General features: G+C 39.9%; 1 protein-coding gene across 2 annotated transcripts in view; it reads left to right on the forward strand.

The window, feature by feature from the left end:
• Nucleotides 1–496: 496 nt before the first annotated feature.
• tgfbi (transforming growth factor, beta-induced) overlaps nucleotides 497–21716 on the forward strand; it is a 47632-nt gene continuing 26412 nt past the window's right edge. For both annotated transcript variants that reach the window (XM_061976540.1, XM_061976541.1), the window contains exons 1-4: nucleotides 497–823; nucleotides 6669–6767; nucleotides 9315–9379; nucleotides 9513–9670. In XM_061976540.1, coding sequence (XP_061832524.1) covers nucleotides 717–823; nucleotides 6669–6767; nucleotides 9315–9379; nucleotides 9513–9670 — 429 coding nt within the window. In that variant the 5' untranslated portion in view covers nucleotides 497–716. The remainder of the gene's footprint in view (nucleotides 824–6668; nucleotides 6768–9314; nucleotides 9380–9512; nucleotides 9671–21716) is intronic.

A 21716-nucleotide genomic window follows, 5' to 3' on the forward strand; every position in this document is an offset into this window, starting at 1 on the left:
AAAAGCTGATAAAATGCTAATAAAAGCCTAATAAGATACAAATAAAATGCTAATAAAATACAAATAAAAAGCTAATAAAATGTTAATAAGACACTCAATAAATGTCACTGTTTCTTTGATTTTGTTGTTATTTCCTAATTGGCTTAAATTAATTATTAGATTAAATTGTTCCTAAATATATTTGTTACAAAAACCATATGCTGTACATACAAAATCCAATGTTTGATTGTGATTATAATTATGATGAACAAACTACAGGTGAAAATCACAAAATAATTTCAAAAAATTAAAGTAAAAAGTGTCACCAGTATTGGCAATATTTTGGTATCAATCGATACAGTATTGCCGGCTTAATACCCTAATAAGAAGGAATAAGAAGGAAAAGTTGTTTTTTTTGTGCAGGGAAGAAGACCCCGCCCACTGACACGGAAAGCCACGCCCCCTCCCGACTCTTCAATAAATGTGAGATGAGAGAAGCCGCGCAACGAGAAACGTGAGGAAAGAAGAAGAAAACACGTGGAGGAGAAGAAAAAAGGTGAAGAAGAAGAAAAAAGGTGAAGAAGAAGAGGAAGGAGAAACGTGTAGAAGAAGAAGAAGAAGAAAACGTGCAGAAGAAGAAAGACAAGAAACGTGTAGAACAAAAAAGGTGAAGAAGGAGAAGAAAAGGTGAAGGAAGGACAAGAAGAAGGAAAGAAAGAAGAAGGTGTTGAGTGAAAATGAAAGAATGTGTGCTGCTGGTGCTTGTGATGTGGAGCTTGTGTGCGGCCAGGTCTCCTTACCAGGCGGTGTTGACTCACAGCAGGATCCGAGGACGCCAGCAAGGGTCAGATATTTACTCACATACATACTATGACTGTACATAGCTTCTAACCATGGATATATATGTACACATTATGTATATACTATGACTGTACATAAGTAATATAGCTTCTAACTATGTGTACTAACCATGGATATATATGTACTAATACTGTATGTACTATGACTGTATATATGAGTAGTTATATATGGAGTTAGTACTAACTACAATGTATGCACTATGAATATATGTACTAGTAATGTATGTACTATAACTATATATGAGTAGTTATGTATGGAGTTAGTACTAACTACAATGTATGCACTATGAATATATGTACTAGTAATGTATGTACTATGACTGTATATATGAGTAGTTATGTATGGAGTTAGTACTAACTGCAATGTATGCACTATGAATATATGTACTAGTAATGTATGTACTATGAATATATGTACTAGTAATGTATGTACTATAACTGTATATATGAGTACTTATGTATGGAGTTAGTACTAACTACAATGTATGCACTATGAATATATGTACTAGTAATGTATGTACTATAACTGTATATATGAGTACTTATGTATAGAGTTAGTACTAACGACAATGTATGCACTATGAATATATGTACTAATAATGTATGTGCTATAACTGTATATATGAGTAGTTATGTATAGAGTTAGTACTAACGACAATGTATGCACTATGAATATATGTACTAATAATGTATGTACTATAACTGTATATATGAGTAGTTATGTATGGAGTTAGTACTAACTACAATGTATGCACTATGAATATATGTACTAGTAATGTATGTACTATGACTATATATGATTAGTTATGTATGGAGTTAGTACTAACTACAATGTATGCACTATGAATATATGTACTAGTAATGTATGTACTATGACTGTATATATGAGTAGTTATGTATGGAGTTAGTACTAACTACAATGTATGTACTATGAATATATGTACTAGTAATGTATGTGCTATGACTGTATATATGAGTAGTTATGTATGGAGTTAGTACTAACTACAATGTATGCACTATGAATATATGTACTAGTAATGTATGTGCTATAACTGTATATATGAGTAGTTATGTATGGAGTTAGTACTAACTACAATGTATGCACTATGAATATATGTACTAGTAATGTATGTACTAAAACTGTATATATGATTAGTTATGTATGGAGTTAGTACTAACTACAATGTATGCACTATGAATATATGTACTAGTAATGTATGTACTATAACTGTATATATGAGTAGTTATGTATGGAGTTAGTACTAACTACAATGTATGCACTATGAATATATGTACTAGTAATGTATGTACTATAACTGTATATATGAGTAGTTATGTATGGAGTTAGTACTAACTACAATGTATGCACTATGAATATATGTACTAGTAATGTATGTACTATGACTGTATATATGAGTAGTTATGTATGGAGTTAGTACTAACTACAATGTATGCACTATGAATATATGTACTAGTAATGTATGTACTATAACTGTATATATGAGTAGTTATGTATGGAGTTAGTACTAACTACAATGTATGCACTACGAATATATGTACTAGTAATGTATGTACTATCGCTGTATATATGAGTAGTTATGTATGGAGTTAGTACTAACTACAATGTATGCACTATGAATATATGTACACATAATGTATGTACCATGACTGTATATATGAGTAGTTATGTATGGAGTTAGTACTAACTATAATGTATGCACTATGAATATATGTACTAGTAATGTATGTACTATGACTATATATGAGTAGTTATGTATGGAGTTAGTACTAACTATAATGTATGCACTATGAATATATGTACTAGTAATGTATGTACTATGACTATATATGAGTAGTTATGTATGGAGTTAGTACTAACTACAATGTATGCACTATGAATATATGTACTAATAATGTATGTACTAAGACTGTATATATGAGTAGTTATGTATGGAGTTAGTATTAACTACAATGTATGCACTATGAATATATGTACTAGTAATGTATGTACTATAACTATATATATGAGTAGTTATGTATGGAGTTAGTACTAACTACAATGTATGCACTATGAATATATGTACTAGTAATGTATGTACTATAACTGTATATATGAGTAGTTATGTATGGAGTTAGTACTAACTACAATGTATGCACTATGAATATATGTACTAGTATTGTATGTACTATAACTGTATATATGAGTAGTTAAGTATGGAGTTAGTACTAACCACAATGAATGCACTATGAATATATGTACTAGTAATGTATGTACTATGACTATATGCTAGTTATGAATATATGTTCTAATAATGTATGCAGTAACTATGAATATGTGCACTAACAACATATGTTGTTTGATTATATATACTGGTTGTGAATTTAAGTAGCAGCTATGAATATATGTACTAATAATGTATGTGCTATGACTGTATAAATATAAGTACTAACTATGATTACATGTTTGATTAATGTTTACACCAACTATGAATATAACTTCTAACGAGTAATAACTACACGTACTAACTATGACCAGATGCACTACCACTGTATGTACCATGACTGTAAATACTAGAAATTAATATAAGTCCTAACTATGAGTATAAGTATTACTAAGGTGTGTACTATGACAATGTATGTATTAACTATGAATATACACAAAAACACAATGAATGTACTTTATGTTCTAACAATATATGTACAACTAACGTGTATTCAAGCTATGAATATAAGTACTAAAAGTAAGTATTACTAAAACCAATGTGTGTACTGTGACTGTATGTATTAATTATGAATATATGTAATAACGATGTATGTATATATGTACCAATTGTGAATATATGTACCAACTATGAATGTGTGTACTAAGTGTGAATGTATGTATTAATTATGATTGTATTTATTATAATACATACAATCTATGAATTAATGCACTAACTGTGAATGTATTTAATTAAATGATGGATTTATGTACAAACTATGAATTGTGTAGTTTGTACATATAACCATTACCATTATCGTATATACGAACTATGAATGTATGTACTATTACTGTATACACTAACTATGAATGTATGTCGTAACTAGTACGGTGTGTATTATACATATGTGTACTTATTATGATTGTATGTACTATGAATGTATTTATTAACAATGAGTGTACAATGTTCTAGCTATGAATATATATGTACTATGATTATGAATACACCGTGTGTATTATGGTTGTCTGTACTACTAACTGAATGTATGTATTACCTGAATGCATACTAATGGCCGTGTGTATTATGAAAATATCTACAAACTATAGTACATTCATTATAAATATAAACTTATTAATAATACAGTCAAAGTTAGTACATAGTGGTACTAACAACAATACATATAATTCACCAATGTGGTATATTCATTATATTCATAGTTAGTATTTTTATATAATAATACATTTATTATATATATATATATATATATATATATATATATATATATATATATATATATATATATATATATATATATATATATATGTATATATATATATATATATATATATATATATAATCCATCCACCCATTTTCTACCGCTTGTCCCTCTCATGTATATATATATATATATATATATATATATATATATATATATATATATATATACACATATATATATATATAATAAATTTATTATTATATGAATGTACTAACTATGAATATAGTAAATATACCAAGTTGGTGCATTATATGTATAGTTGTTAGTATCACTATGTAACGTTGTGCCATGTACAAACCCCGTTTCCATATGAGTTGGGAAATTGTGTTGGATGTAAATATAAACGGAATACAATGACAATAAATACTGATAAAGTTGAGGAATGCTCATCAAACACTTATTTGGAACATCCCACAGGTGAACAGGCAAATTGGGAACAGGTGGGTGCCATGATTGGGTATAAAATTAGATTCCATGAAATGCTCAGTCATTCACAAACAAGGATGGGGCGAGGGTCACCACTTTGTCAACAAATGCGTGAGCAAATTGTTGAACAGTTTAAGAAAGACCTTTCTCAACCAGCTATTGCAAGGAATTTAGGGATTTCACCATCTACGCTCCGTAATATCATCAAAGGGTTCAGAGAATCTGGAGAAATCACTGCACGTAAGCTGCTAAGCCCGTGACCTTCCATCCCTCAGGCTGTACTGCATCAACAAGCGACATCAGTGTGTAAAGGATATCACCACATGGGCTCAGGAACACTTCAGAAACTCACTGTCAGTAACTACAGTTGGTCGCTACATCTGTAAGTGCAAGTTAAAACTCTCCTATGCAAGGCGAAAACCGTTTATCAACAACACCCAGAAACGCCGTCGGCTTCGCTGGGCCTGAGCTCATCTAAGATGGACTGATACAAAGTGGGAAAGTGTTCCGTGGTCTGACGAGTCCACATTTCAAATTGTTTTTGGAAACTGTGGACGTCGTGTCCTCCGGACCAAAGAGGAAAAGAACCATCCGGATTGTTATAGGCGCAAAGTGTAAAAGGCAACATGTGTGATGGTATGGGGGTGTATTAGTGCCCAAGACATGGGTAACTTACACATCTGTGAAGGCACCATTAATGCTGAAAGGTACATACAGGTTTTGGAGCAACATATGTTGCCATCCAAGCAACGTTACCATGGACGCCCCTGCTTATTTCAGCAAGCCACGTGTTACATCAACGTGGCTTCATAGTAAAAGAGTGCGGGTACTAGACTGGCCCGCCTGCAGTCCAGACCTGTCTCCCATTGAAAATGTGTGGCGCATTATGAAGCCTAAAATAGCACAACGTAGAACCCCGGACTGTTGAACAACTTAAGCTGTACATCAAGCAAGAATGGGAAAGAATTCCACCTGAGAAGCTTCAAAAATGTGTCTCCTCAGTTCCCAAACGTTTACTGAGTGTTGTTTAAAAGGAAAGGCCATGTAACACAGTGGTGAACATGCCCTTTCCCAACTACTTTGGCACGTGTTGCGGCCATAAAATTCTACGTTTATTATTATTTGCAAAAAAAAAATAAAGTGAAATATGTTGTCTTTGTAGCATATTCAACTGAATATGGGTTGAAAAGGATTTGCTAATCATTGTATTCCGTTTATATTTACATCTAACACAATTTCCCAACTCGTATGGAAACGGGGTTTGTATATATATGATGTATATTTTCAAGTTAAAGTACCAATGATTGTCACACACACACACACTAGGTGTGGTGAAATGTGCCCTCTGCATTTGACCCATCCCCTTGTTCACCCCGTGGGAGGTGAGGGGGAGCAGTGAGCAGCAGCGGTGGCCAGGCCCGGGAATCATTTTTGGTGATTTAACCCCCAATTCCAAGCCTTGATGCTGAGTGCCAAACAGGGAGGTAATGGCTCCCATTTTTTATAGTCTTTAATAATAATAGATTTCATTTGTAAAAAGCACTTTACATTGAGTAAACAACCTCAAAGTGCTACAGTGTATTAAAATAAAAAGATAATAACAAAAAAAATAAAAATTAGAACAGTCAAATAGCTAAAACTAGTATGCATATATCTAAAAAAAAAAAAAAAAAGGCTTTTTTTAAAAAGAAGGGTTTTTAAGCCTTTTTTAAAGCATTCACAGTCTGTGGTGCCCTCAGGTGGTCAGGGAGAGCGTTCCACAGACTATGCATGTATGTATGCAGTCTTTGGTATGAACTCGCAACCTACCCATCTGTCAGGGCGGACACTCCTAACCACTAGGCCGCTGAGCGGGGCTGATGATGTACATATTTACAAATGATGAAGGTGCGGAGAACTAAAACTGGTGTCACTCCCCTGCAGGCCCAACGTGTGTGCCATGCAGCAGCTCAAGGGCACTGACAAGAAGTACTTCACCAACTGCAAGCAGTGGTACCATCGCAAGATCTGTAACAAACCCACGTGAGTCCGACACCTGTGTAAACTAGTACCTTCCTGCTCACCTCCAGAGGGCCCTTGACCTCCTGGTGGACACATTCTACTAAGGAACCTTGCTGCTTACTTCCTGTAGTATTCAGAGTAGCTTTTTAGGACAGCCAGAAAAGCTCCTTTCATTTTTTTTCCCCCTCCTCTTTTTCTTTTTGCTGGTCGCTCAGCTCGGAAAAGTGACTCTTTGAATGTTTTGGTGAGCTCGAGCTGCTTCCTGTTGGACTGCGAGCAGCCTGACTGACTGCCTGCAAAGTATTAATAATAATATTTTAAAAAGCACTTTACATTGAGTAAACAACCTCAACGTGCTACAGTGTATTAAAAAAAAAAAAAAGATATAAAAAAATAAATACAAATAAAAACTAGAACAGCAAAATAGCTAAAACTAGTATGCATATATCTAAAAAAAAAAAAAAAGCATCCACAGTCTGTGGTGCCCTCAGGTGGTCAGGGAGAGCGTTCCACAGACTGGGGAGCGGCGGAGCAGAAAGCCCGGTCTCACATTGGTGTGATATGGTCATATTTACACACCTTCATCAGGATCCTAGCAGCACTATTCCTATCAAGTCTATTCCTCTGCAAACACAACAACACACAAACATCATGCTACAAAGTCCTCTGCAAACACAACAACACACAAACATCATGCTACAAAGTCCTCTGCAAACACAACAACACACAAAAATCTTGCTACAAAGTCTATTCCTCTGCAAACACAACAACACACAAACATCATGCTACAAAGTCCTCTGCAAACACAACAACACACAGACATCATGCTACAAAGTCCTCTGCAAACACAACAACACACAAACATCATGCTACAAAGTCTATTCCTCTGCAAACACAACAACACACAAAAATCATGCTACAAAGTATATTCCCATGTAAACACAACAACACACAAACATCATGCTACAAAGTCCTCTGCAAACACAACAACACAAACAAACATCATGCTACAAAGTCTATTCCTCTGCAAACACAACAACACACAAACATCATGCTACAAAGTCTATTCCTCTGCAAACACAACAACACACAAACATCATGCTACAAAGTCTATTTCTCTGCAAACACAACAACACACAAACATCATGCTACAAAGTCTATTCCTCTGCAAACACAACAACACACAAAAATCATGCTACAAAGTATATTCCCCTGTAAACACAACAACACACAAACATCATGCTACAAAGTCCTCTGCAAACACAACTACACAAACAAACATCATGCTACAAAGTCTATTCCTCTGCAAACACAACAACACACAAACAAACATGCTACAAAGTCTATTCCTCTGCAAACACAACAACACACAAACAAACATCATGCTACAAAAGGTAAAACAACAACTGCTGCAAGTTCACAGAACTAATCAAAAGTTAGACACTTTAACAGGAAGTTAGCCATGCTAATAGGAAGCTAACCAGTTTAACTGAAAGTTGGCCAGGCTAACTGGAAGTTAACCAGTATAACAGAATGTTATCTAGGCCAACAGGAAGTTAACCAGTTGGCATTTACACAATGAGTGACGTTGGGGGTTGTCCGACTTTTTGTTTGGCCATAAACGCAGCACTGGCTAAGTGCCATGAGTGCGTGTGTCGGTGCAAGTGAGACAGAGCGAGCGGCTTCTGTTGATACGGCGGATGACAACGTTGGTTTAAGCCTGGTTTGTATGGCAGAAAATGACCAGTTTTTCGAGATAAATGTTTTTTTTGTGGTTTTTGCTCAATAAAGTGATTGATGGAATTCCTGTCCGTAAAGTGTCTCGACAGACGATAATTGAACGGTGTTGACAAAGATTGTTTTATTCATTGGGGCCACTCTTGTTGTCACCTGTCACTCATAGAGTTGCATTGCACAATCACACAGAATAAATTGTAATGTGTTTATTTCGGCACCTTAGAGGGAACGTTGATGAAAACCTTGATGGATTCCATGAGAGCTGCTCTATCCGTCTTCCGTGTTGCTCCAACTCCTCAAAAGTCCTGATGATTATTTGTTCTGTTCACTTTCTGGCCGTGTGCAGATGGGAAGTGTTTTTGTGGCCTGCAGACTTCTACTCTCGCAGGAAATGTACTTTATCAGGAACTTTTTCAACAGGAAGTCGTGGGTTGTGAAGCTCTCGGATTCAGAGGCGACTCCTGCAGCTGGATCAGATTTTTTTTGATACAGGTGGATATGCTTAGTGCCGTTGAAGTCGGCGGCTTGAAGGCAGCACGGAAACAACAACAACAACAAGGTTTACGAGCGCGCAGGAATTTATGTGTCTGCTAAAAATCAATTAGTGAAAAAGGATATTTTATGTCGAAAAAAAGAGCCCACACAAGACAGGGAATGGACCAACAGGAGGTGGGTCCTCATTTGAACAAATTGCATTTTTAACACACAAATTGTGCTCACAAGTTTTGATTCAACAAAATAATTTGATGTACAAAAATTGACAAAATTGTGTTCATAAATTGAGTGCGAAAGAAAAGCTTGGGTTAAAAGTACTGGTCTTGTCTCCTGCAGGGTGATCACCTACGAATGTTGTCCGGGGTACGAGAAGATTCCTGGAGAGAGGGGCTGCCCTGCAAGTATGACCTTTGACCCGTGTCCTTCACACAACTGCGACCTTTAACCGGGTCAAAAAGTTGCTTTGGACTCAAGCGTCTTCACGTGGGTGTGTCACAAAGTGGGCGTGTCTCACAAAGTGGGTGTGTCTTGCAGCGCTGCCCCTGGTGAACATCTACAACACGTTGGGGGCGGTGGGCGCCACCACCACCCAGATGTACTCAGAGCGAGCCAACCTGCGGGAGGAGATCCAAGGTCCCGGGAGCTTCACCTTCTTTGCTCCCAGCAACGAGGCCTGGGCTGCGCTGCCCATGGTCTGTATGACAACCCTCGCACATTTGAAGACATTTATGTCCGACTTGCATACTCACGTACATGAATTGAAACAGAAATCACATTTGTGTTTCTAAATATTTAATTGATATTGATCATTGGACCGCCGATCAATATCAGTCGAGTTTCAGGAAAAAGTATGTGCCACTTTATGCCTTTTAATGCAGATCCCAAACACAGATCCCCTATGTCTGACACTTAGATAGCAGCTAAATGTGTGTCTCCATACACACTGTGGCGCCGCGCCACCAGATTTTTAGTAATCCCCTCCATGACAGAAAATTTGAGGGTTTCCATCAAGCATGGAGTGATAGTTTAATAATTTATAAACGCATGCTTACCTTAGCTGAAGCTAAATACTACTCAAATCTCATCCGCCTCAACAAAAACGATCCTAAATTTTAAACATAAGATCATTGTCTCCCAAAACATTATTAGTTAATGAGGTCATTAGAGACAACAATCTTAACGTCATTGGTCTTAGCGAAACCTGACTCAAACCAGACGATTTTTTTGCGCTAAATGAGGAAGGCGCCATCATCCATGTCTAAGAACATAGACTACTGTTTAAGTCACATTTGACTAACTACACTAGAGCAAGCCCGGTCACAGGCAATTACAGAGCCTGCTAGTCCGGGTGAGGAGTCAGTTAAGCTAGAACCAGCCAGCACCAGGCTGGATAATTCCTGTACGCATAGCAATTTTCTTAGAATAACACACAACTCACATAATGTGTTTTCTGTTGTGAATGTGTCCGGGGTAGATATGCATTCTACTGAGGTGGCAAATCATGATGCGTTCAGTCGATCGCAGCATCAAGCAAACAATCTGAAAATTCCCGTCGTATCAATTCCTAGATATGGTCGAAACTATTTAAAGTGCACTACGTATAATAAACGCAACATTATTAATATTTCTACTACGGATAATTTAAACAAAAACTCGTCAAAACAGCCCAATACTTATAATATGGGCTTTTTAAACATAAGATCATTGTCTCCCAAAACGTTATTAGTTAATGAGGTCATTAGAGACAACAATCTTAACGTCATTGGTCTTCGCGAAACCTGGCTCAAACCAGACGATTTTTTTGCGCTAAATGAGGCATCTCCTCCTAACTATACGAATGCGCATATTGCCCGTCCCCTTAAAAGGGGTGGGGGGGTCGCACTAATATACAATGAAAACTTTAACCTTACCCCTAACCTAAATAATAAATACAAATCGTTTGAGGTGCTTACTATGAGGTCTGTCGCACCGCTGCCTCTCGATATGGCTGTTATCTACCGCCCCCCAGGGCCCTACTCGGACTTTATCAATGAATTCTCAGAGTTCGTTGCTGATTTAGTGACGCACGCAGACAATATAATCATAATGGGGGACTTTAATATCCATATGAATACCCCATCGGACCCTCAGTGCGTGGCGCTCCAAACTATAATTGATAGCTGTGGTCTTACACAAATAATAAATGAACCTACGCATCGCAACGGTAATACGATAGATCTAGTGCTGGTCAGGGGTGTCACCACCTCCAAAGTTATGGTACTCCCGTATACTAAAGTAATGTCCGATCATTACCTTATAAAATTCGAAGTTCTGACTCATTGTCAACAAAACTAATAATAATAATAATAACTGCTATAGCAGCCGCAACATTAATGCTGCCACAACGATGACTCTTGCTGACCTACTGCCTTCGGTAATGGCACCATTCCCAAATTATGTCGGCTCTATTGATAACCTAACTAACAACTTTGACAATGCCCTGCGCAAAACCATTGATAGTATAGCACAGCTAAAACAAAAAAGGGCCCCTAAAAGGCGCACCCCATGGTTTACAGAAGAAACCAGAGCTCATAAATTATCATGTAGAAAGTTGGAACGCAAATGGCGCGCGACCAAGCTTGAGGTTTTCCATCAAGCATGGAGTGATAGTTTAATATCGTATAAACGCATGCTTACCTTAGCTAAAGCTAAATACTACTCAAATCTCATCCGCCCAACAAAAACGATCCTAAACATTTGTTTAGTACAGTAGCATCGCTAACCCAACAAGGGACTCCTCCCAGTAGCTCCACCCACTCGGCAGATGACTTTATGAATTTCTTTAATAACAAAATTGAACTCATTAGAAAGGAGATTAAAGACAACGCATCCCAGCTACAACTGGGTTCTATTAACACAGATACGAATGTATATATACGACGGATACTGCAATACAAAATAGTCTCTCTCTTTTTGATGAAATAACATTAGAGGAATTATTACGGTGTGTAAATGGGATAAAACAAACAACATGTTTACTTGACCCTCTTCCTTGGAAACTTATCAAGGAGCTTTTTGTATTATTAGGTCCATCAGTGCTAAATATAATAAACTTATCACTTTCCTCTGGCACTGTTCCCCTAGCGTTCAAAAAGCGATTATTCATCCTCTGCTCAAAAGACCTAACCTCGATCCTGACCTCATGGTAAACTACCAGCCGGTGTGCCGTATTTTTTTCGGGTCTCCCTATGTCTAGCATTAAAATATGAATAAGTGAATAAGTGTTGGTAGTCACAGTCAGTACACCACATGTAAGAAAAGGGCAGATCCAAGTGTCAATAACAGCTAGTATCAACAATATGTTCGACACTATAGTGATTAGATAGATCTCTTATTTCAATCATTTGTTGTCGGGTTTTTTGATGTTTACAAACTCAGGGAATCATTTCCTGGACAAAGGAAGACTTTGAGGGCAAAAAGCAAAGGATTTTAAAGGAGTAGTGAAAGTATTTTTCACTTTTATTGAGTTATTGTGAAATATTGACTTTGTTTTGCTCAAACAATTGTATGCCATAAAAATAATAGGGAACTATTTAATTATTGTTATAGTGTCAATGTCAGCATAAATACATGTAGACATGATTAGGTCATTCTGTGATCGGTATCAGTTGATCATACTTATGGATTATCAGAATCGGCAGCATAAATACATGTAGACATGATTAGGTCAGTCTGTGATCGGTATCAGTTGATCATACTTATGGATGATCAGAATTGTCAGCATAAATGCATGTAGACATAATTAGGTCATTCTGTGATCGGTATCAGTTGATCATACTTATGGATGATCAGAATCGGCAGCATAAATACATGTAGACATGATTATGTCAGTCTGTGATCGGTATCAGTTGATCATACTTATGGATGATCAGAATTGTCAGCATAAATACATGTAGACATGATTAGGTCAGTCTGTGATCGGTATCAGTTGATCATATTTATGGATGATCAGAATCAGCAGAATAAACACATGTAGACATGATTAGGTCATTCTGTGATCGGTATCAGTTGATCACACTTGTCAGAATCGGCAGCATAAATACATGTAGACATGATTAGGTCATTCTGTGATCGGTATCAGTTGATCATACTTATCAGAATCGGCAGCATAAATACATGTAGACATGATTAGGTCATTCTGTGATCGGTATCAGTTGATCATACTTGTCAGAATCGGCAGCATAAATACATGTAGACATGATTAGGTCATTCTGTGATCGGTATCAGTTGATCATACTTATGGATGATCAGAATCGGCAGCATAAATACATGTAGACATGATTAGGTCAGTCTGTGATCGGTATCAGTTGATCATACTTATGGATGATCAGAATCGACAGCATAAATACATGTAGACATGATTAGGTCATTCTGTGATCGGTATCAGTTGATCATACTTATGGATGATCAGAATCGGCAGCATAAATCATTATCGCCACTATTTTGAAGCACTTTGTGTCATTGCAATGAACGCTGACTCCCATCCACTCATTTATTTTTTAAACAACACACATAACAACAAAAATGTGACTTTTAAATTGTCAGTATTGGGAAGTTGTTGTCAAACACGTCCTAAAAAAGATGGATTTCTTTTGCCATTTAAGGAAGCTGAGCACATCGTTCGGTTTTTTTAATAATAATAATATTGAATTAAATTTCATAACGCCTTAATTGGGGGTTAAATCACCAAAAATGATTCCCGGGCGCGGCACCAGTAACAGTATAAAATACAACAAGAATCTGTACAATATGAAAATGAAGACTCTATTCTTAAACAACGGTTGTTTTGTTTTGTAACTATGTACCGTATTTTTCGGAGTATAAGTCGCATAATAAAGAAGGGAAAAAACATATATACAGTAAGTCGCACTGGAGTATAAGTCGCATTTTTGGGGGGAATGTATTTGATAAAAGCCAACAGCAAGAATAGACATTTGAAAGGCAATTTAAAATAAATAAAGAATAGTGAACAACAGGCTGAATAAGTGTACGTTATATGAGGCATAAATAACCAACTGGTATGTTAACGTAACATATTATGGTAAGAGTCATTCAAATAACTATAACATATAGAACATGCTATACGTTTACCAAACAATCCGTCACTCCTAATCGCTAAATCCCTTGAAATCTTATACGTCTAGTCCAGGGGTCGGCAACCCGCGGCTCCGGAGCCGCATGGGGCTCTTTGATCACTCTGATGCGGCTCAGCAGCTTACTTGCTGAACCCCCCCCAATTTTCCCGTGAGACTTCCGGATTCCAGTGCCTCTCGCAGAAAATTCCCGGGATTAATATTCACAGATTTTCACCCTTACGGCTATAATAAGGGCGTGCCATGATGGTACAACATTTGGCGCCCTCTACAATTTTTATTAAGAGAGTGCCAGCTCAACACTTGTTATACAATATACATCTTCTGCTTGCACACGTACGTGACAGCAAGGCATACTTGATCAACAGCCACACAGGTTACACTGACGGTGGTCATATAAAACAACTTTAACACTCTTACTAATAATGCGCCACACTTTGAACCAAAACCAAACAAGAATGACAAACACATTTCGGGAGAACATCTGCACCTTAACACAACATAAACACAACAGGACAAACACCCAGAATCCCATGCAGCCCTGACTCTTCCGGGCTACATTATACACCCCTGCTACCACCAAACCCCGCCCCCACCCCAACCCTGCTCCCTCACACATCAACCCCCCCTCTGTGCGTCGGTTGAGGTGGGCGGGGTATGGTAGCGGGGGTGTATAATGTATCCCGGAAGAGTTAGGGCTGCATGGGATTCTGGGTATTTGTCCTGTTGTGTTTATGTTGTGTTACGGTGCAGATGTTCTCCCGAAATTTGTTTGTCATTCTTGTTTGGTGTGGGTTCACAGTGTGGCGCATTATTAGTAAGAGTGTTAAAGGTTTTTTTTTATACCGCCACCGTCAGTGTGAGCTGTGTGGTTGTTGACCAAGTATGCCTTGCTGTCACCTACGTGAGGTAAGCGGAAGCCCCATTCAACATGTGGTTGATCAGGCAATCTGATTGTAGTGGGCGCTACAGGTAAAAGCCAGTAAATTAGAATATTTTGAAAAACTTGATTTATTTCAGTAATTGCATTCAAAAGGTGTAACTTGTACATTATATTTATTCATTGCACACAGACTGATGCATTCAAATGTTTATTTCATTTAATTTTGATAATTTGAAGTGGCAACAAATGAAATCCAAAATTCCGTGTGTCACAAAATTAGAATATTACTTAAGGCTAATACAAAAAAGGGATTTTTAGAAATGTTGGCCAACTGAAAAGTATGAAAATGAAAAATATGAGCATGTACAATACTCAATACTTGGTTGGAGCTCCTTTTGCCTCAATTACTGCGTTAATGCGGCGTGGCATGGAGTCGATGAGTTTCTGGCACTGCTCAGGTGTTATGAGAGCCCAGGTTGCTCTGATAGTGGCCTTCAACTCTTCTGCGTTTTTGGGTCTGGCATTCTGCATCTTCCTTTTCACAATACCCCACAGATTTTCTATGGGGCTAAGGTCAGGGGAGTTGGCGGGCCAATTTAGAACAGAAATACCATGGTCCGTAAACCAGGCACGGGTAGATTTTGCGCTGTGTGCAGGCGCCAAGTCCTGTTGGAACTTGAAATCTCCATCTCCATAGAGCAGGTCAGCAGCAGGAAGCATGAAGTGCTCTAAAACTTGCTGGTAGACGGCTGCGTTGACCCTGGATCTCAGGAAACAGAGTGGACCGACACCAGCAGATGACATGGCACCCCAAACCATCACCCAACCATGCAAATTTTGCATTTCCTTTGGAAATCGAGGTCCCAGAGTCTGGAGGAAGACAGGAGAGGCACAGGATCCATGTTGCCTGAAGTCTAGTGTAAAGTTTCCACCATCAGTGATGGTTTGGGGTGCCATGTCATCTGCTGGTGTCGGTCCACTCTGTTTCCTGAGATCCAGGGTCAACGCAGCCGTCTACCAGCAAGTTTTAGAGCACTTCATGCTTCCTGCTGCTGACCTGCTCTATGGAGATGGAGATTTCAAGTTCCAACAGGACTTGGCGCCTGCACACAGCGCAAAATCTACCCGTGCCTGGTTTACGGACCATGGTATTTCTGTTCTAAATTGGCCCGCCAACTCCCCTGACCTTAGCCCCATAGAAAATCTGTGGGGTATTGTGAAAAGGAAGATGCAGAATGCCAGACCCAAAAACGCAGAAGAGTTGAAGGCCACTATCAGAGCAACCTGGGCTCTCATAACACCTGAGCAGTGCCAGAAACTCATCGACTCCATGCCACGCCGCATTAACGCAGTAATTGAGGCAAAAGGAGCTCCAACCAAGTATTGAGTATTGTACATGCTCATATTTTTCATTTTCATACTTTTCAGTTGGCCAACATTTCTAAAAATCCCTTTTTTGTATTAGCCTTAAGTAATATTCTAATTTTGTGACACACGGAATTTTGGATTTTCATTTGTTGCCACTTCAAATCATCAAAATTAAATGAAATAAACATTTGAATGCATCAGTCTGTGTGCAATGAATAAATATAATGTACAAGTTACACCTTTTGAATGCAATTACTGAAATAAATCAAGTTTTTCAAAATATTCTATTTTACTGGCTTTTACCTGTATATTCTGTACCATCACGGCACGCATGACGCTGACAAGCGCCATTCAATCAAAACCCGCGTGCCGCACCAGCTTTCAAATTCCATAAAAAGGTGTGGGCAGCCTGTCTGAGACCCCTGGTTTATACATAGCACAAAGCAAAAAAAAAAATTTCGTATGCAGTGTTATTTCATTTAAAATTTCAAAAAAAATTTGCGGCTCCCATTGTTTTCTATAATTTGTGAAACTGGTCAAAATGGCTCTTTGACTGGTAAAGGTTGCCGACCCCTGGTCTAGTCTCTTACGTGAATGAGATAAATAATATTATTTGATATTTTACGGTAATGTAATAATAATGAGGTGGTTCGGGCATTTGGTCAGGATGTCACCCGAACGCCTGCCTCGGGAAGTGTTTAGGGTACGTCCGACCGGTAGGAGGCCACGAAGAAGACCCAGGACACGTTGGGAAGACTATGTCTCCCGGCTGGCCTGGGAACGCCTCGGGATCCCCCGGGAGGAGCTGGAAGAAGTGGCTGGGGAGAGGGAAGTCTGGGCTTCCCTGCTTAGGCTGCTGCCCCCGCGACCCGACCTCGGATAAGCGGAAGAAGATGGATGGATGGATGTTAATAATTCCACACATAAGTCGCTCCTGAGTATAAGTCGCACCCCCCCAAAAAACTGCGACTTGTAGTCCGAAAAATACGGTAATATTTGAAATGACATTGTAGTTGAAATAAAGACTAGAGAAAAGACAAGTATGGTCACATAAAACATACTTGCCAACCTTGAGACCTCCGATTTCAGGGGGTGGGGGTGGGGCGGGGCGTAGTTGGGGGCGTGGTTAAGAGTGGGGGGGAGTATATTGACAGCTAGAGTTCACCAAGTCAAGTATTTCATTCATATATATATATATATATATATATATATATATATATATATATATATATATATATATATATATATATATATATATAAATATATATATATCCTGAAAATATGCAAACAAAATGTGTTTAGATAATTGATACTTCAAACTTGCATAAATAAATATTAAGGAATATAACATAACTTGGCTTCTGAAAGTTTCAAAATGTAATGAATAAAATGCTAAAGTTGTTGATAAACAAGCAATTATTTTAATGACTAAATATGGTCATTTTAAATGAATTATTATGATCATTTAAAATCAATTATTTCAAATATGTTTATTTTAATGTATAATTCTATGGCTGGATGTAATAAGGAGTCACGAAAAAATACAAATAAAAATACAATTAATTTTGGATGTTTTTGGCAAAATATAGTAAAAATGTATTTACCGTATATTACCAAATAACCGCCCATGTCCTAATAGCCGCCCGGTAGAGATGCGCGGTTTGCGGGCACAACCGCGGAGTCCGCGGATTATCCGCGGATCGGGCGGATGAAATTTTAAAAAATTAGATTTTATCCGTGGGTCGGGTCGGGTCGGCCGGTTGAAATAAAAAAAAATTAGATTTTGAATAGATTCAGGCGGGTGGCAGTTAAACCAATTGGGAAATATATATACATAGTTAAATGTTGTTACCCACATACGAAAAACGAGCAGGCACCTGCAGCATATGCCACAACAGAAGAAAAAAAAAAAAAAGAGATGGACACTTTTACGGAGCGGAGAAGGGACGCCTCGCCGGGGTCCGGGACCGAGGCCCCTTCCCCCGAGAGGGCCCCACCGGGAGCCGTAGCTGAGGCGATCCGCGAGAAGGGCCCGACGCACGTCCAGGGTCACCACCGCGCCCACCGCACCGACACCCCGCCTCGTCCGCTTCGCCGCAGCCGGCGTCACGCGCAGCAGGTAAGCAGCTTACCTGCCCGCCACCCCCGTGGCCGGGGGCTCGTAACAGGGGTCACTCCGCGCACTCCGCCCGCGCAGCTTACCTGCCTGCCACCCCTGTTGCCGGGGGCGCGTAACAGGGGTCACTCCGCGCGCAGTGCGCTCACGAAAGGGGTGGGGCTCACCCTGGTTGATATAGACAGCAGGACGGTGGCCATGGAAGTCGGAACCCGCTAAGGAGTGTGTAACAACCCACCTGCCGAATCAACTAGCCCTGAAAATGGATGGCGCTGGAGCGTCGGGCCCATACCCGGCCGTCGCCGGCAGCGAGACGCGCTTGGAGGTGCGCTCAGCGCGGCTCCCATATGATTGCGCACTGGTGTGCGTCTGGGTCGTGACAGCGTGGCACGCGAATGTCTGTGCTGCATTGGATCAGTCTCCTTTCTTTAACAGGCAAAAGCTTTATAACCTCACTAATGCCTTGCATCGTCTATATTAGATATATAACAACGGGCGGGTGCGGTTCTGATCAAATGTTAGGTCGGGTGGATGGCGGATGGTTGACGACTTTCTGATGCGGTTGCGGATGAAATAATTGCCTATCCGCGCATCTCTACCACCCCATTTTGTCAATTAACCGCCTCTTCCTAATAAGCGCCTATGTCCAAATAGCCGCCCATGGGCAGTTATTTGCATAATTTAGATTAAAATGCTACTGGGGTTGCGTTTGCTCCAGTATTATTGTTTTGATGGTTTTATAGAGTACTTTGTACCATCATTTTATTTTTCCTGTATGCTGCTTTACTTAAAACTTGGAGTACTGTAGCCTTTATTTTATTTAAGTGACAGTATTATTGTTCTGTTTTGATGGTGGGTTTTATACTTGGGTACTTGGTACCATCATTTTATTTTTTCCGGTAGGCTGCTTTATTTAAAAAGTTTATTTATTTTTAGTATTGGTATTCTATTTGACAATTGTTGCACTACTGCCATGTTGAGGCCTTGTTGATCTCTTGTCTTTTGATAGCCTAGCTCATGTTGATCTCTTGTTTTTTTGTTTGTATGTTTACTATAGCTTTTACATTTAAAGTTTTTTGTACGAAAAAAAAAATACTGGACAGTAACCATTGTAACCAAATAATGGCCTGGTGCAGGCTGGTGCAAAAATTAATTAAAAGCCTTGTGCAAATAACCGCCTGCTTCTTTTAAACGCCTGTCTCCAAAATCGATTTTGTGAAATAAACGCCCGGGCTACTATTTGGTAATATACGGTAGTTTTTTTGTTTTTTTTAAATTAATAAATATATTTATTTTTAGGTAAGATAAACATAATAATACAATTTATCTCTAGTCTGGATGATTTAGTTCTTGTCCCGTCATGAAAAAAGGCTGTCCTCACTCAGGTCCGCATGGAGCTGGAGGGGGCGTGGCTTCCAGCTCCGGCTGAAAATCGGGAGATTTTCGGGAGAATATTTGTCCCGGGAGGTTTTCGGGAGAGGCGCTGAATTTCGGGAGTCTCCCGGAAATTTCGGGAGGGTTGGCAAGTATGTCGTGCCGTGACACAATCCATTCGCGGCCGAATCGCTGATCGGATTTGTCAGAATTCAAAATATCCATTCAAAATATTGAAGAATGGTCTTTTAAAAAGACCATTCTTCGGCCTCAGGTTTTATTATCATTTATATAGCAGAGAATATATTGGTTGACAAGACTCTGCAACATCGCGTGGTCATCGGGGGCGGTGCCTCTGGACTGGCAGACCGGGGTGGTGGTTCCTCTCTTTAAGAAGGGGAACCGGAGGGTGTGTTCCAACTATCGTGGAATCACACTCCTCAGCCTTCCCGGTAAGGTCTATTCAGGTGTACTGGAGAGGAGGCTACGCCGGATAGTCGAACCTCGGATTCAGGAGGAACAGTGTGGTTTTCGTCCTGGTCGTGGAACTGTGGACCAGCTCTATACTCTCGGCAGGGTCCTTGAGGGTGCATGGGAGTTTGCCCAACCAGTCTACATGTGTTTTGTGGACTTGGAGAAGGCATTCGATCGTGTACCCCGGGAAGTCCTGTGGGGAGTGCTCAGAGAGTATGGGATAACGGACTGTCTTATTGTGGCAGTTCGCTCCCTGTATGATCAGTGTCAGAGCTTGGTCCGCATTGCCGGCAGTAAGTCGGACACGTTTCCAGTGAGGGTTGGACTCTGCCAAGGCTGCCCTTTGTCACCGATTCTGTTCATAACCTTTATGGACAGAATTTCTAGGCGCAGTCAAGGCGTTGAGGGGATCTGGTTTGGTGGCTGCAGGATTAGGTCTCTGCTATTTGCAGATGATGTGGTCCTGATGGCTTCCTCCGGCCAAGATCTTCAGCTCTCACTGGATCGGTTCGCAGCCGAGTGTGAAGCGACTGGGATGGGAATCAGCACCTCCAAGTCCGAGTCCATGGTTCTCTCCCGGAAAAGGGTGGAGTGCCATCTCCGGGTTGGGGAGGAGATCTTGCCCCAAGTGGAGGAGTTCAAGTACCTCGGAGTCTTGTTCACGAGTGGGGGAAGAGTGGATCGTGAGATCGACAGGCGGATCGGTGCGGCGTCTTCAGTAATGCGGACGCTGTATCGATCGGTTGTGGTGAAGAAGGAGCTGAGCCGGAAGGCAAAGCTCTCGATTTACCGGTCGATCTACGTTCCCATCCTCACCTATGGTCATGAGCTTTGGGTCATGACCGAAAGGACAAGATCACGGGTACAAGCGGCCGAAATGAGTTTCCTCCGCCGAGTGGCGGGGCTCTCCCTTAGAGATAGGGTGAGAAGCTCTGTCATTCGGAGGGAGCTCAAAGTAAAGCCGCTGCTCCTCCACATCGAGAGGAGCCAGATGAGGTGGTTTGGGCATCTGGTCAGGATGCCACCCGAACGCCTCCCTAGGAAGGTGTTTCGGGCACGTCCGACCGGTAGGAGGCCACGGGAAAGACCCAGGACACGCTGGGAAGACTATCTCTCCCGGCTGGCCTGGGAACGCATCGGGATCCCCCGGGAGGAGCTGGACGAAGTGGCTGGAGAGAGGGAAGTCTGGGCTTCCCTGCTTAGGCTGCTGCCCCCGCGACCCGACCTCGGATAAGCGGAAGAAGATGGATGGATGGATGGGTTTATTGCGAGAATTGATTTTGAATCGAATCATCACTCCGAGAATCGATTCGAATCGACTCGTGAGATTGACGACTGTGATTTTAGACAGGAGTTGGCGATCGACTGTGTTCTCTACTTAATAGTGATGA

The sequence above is a fragment of the Nerophis lumbriciformis genome, linkage group LG16 (assembly GCF_033978685.3).
Source record: "Nerophis lumbriciformis linkage group LG16, RoL_Nlum_v2.1, whole genome shotgun sequence".
Lineage (NCBI taxonomy): Eukaryota > Metazoa > Chordata > Actinopteri > Syngnathiformes > Syngnathidae > Nerophis > Nerophis lumbriciformis.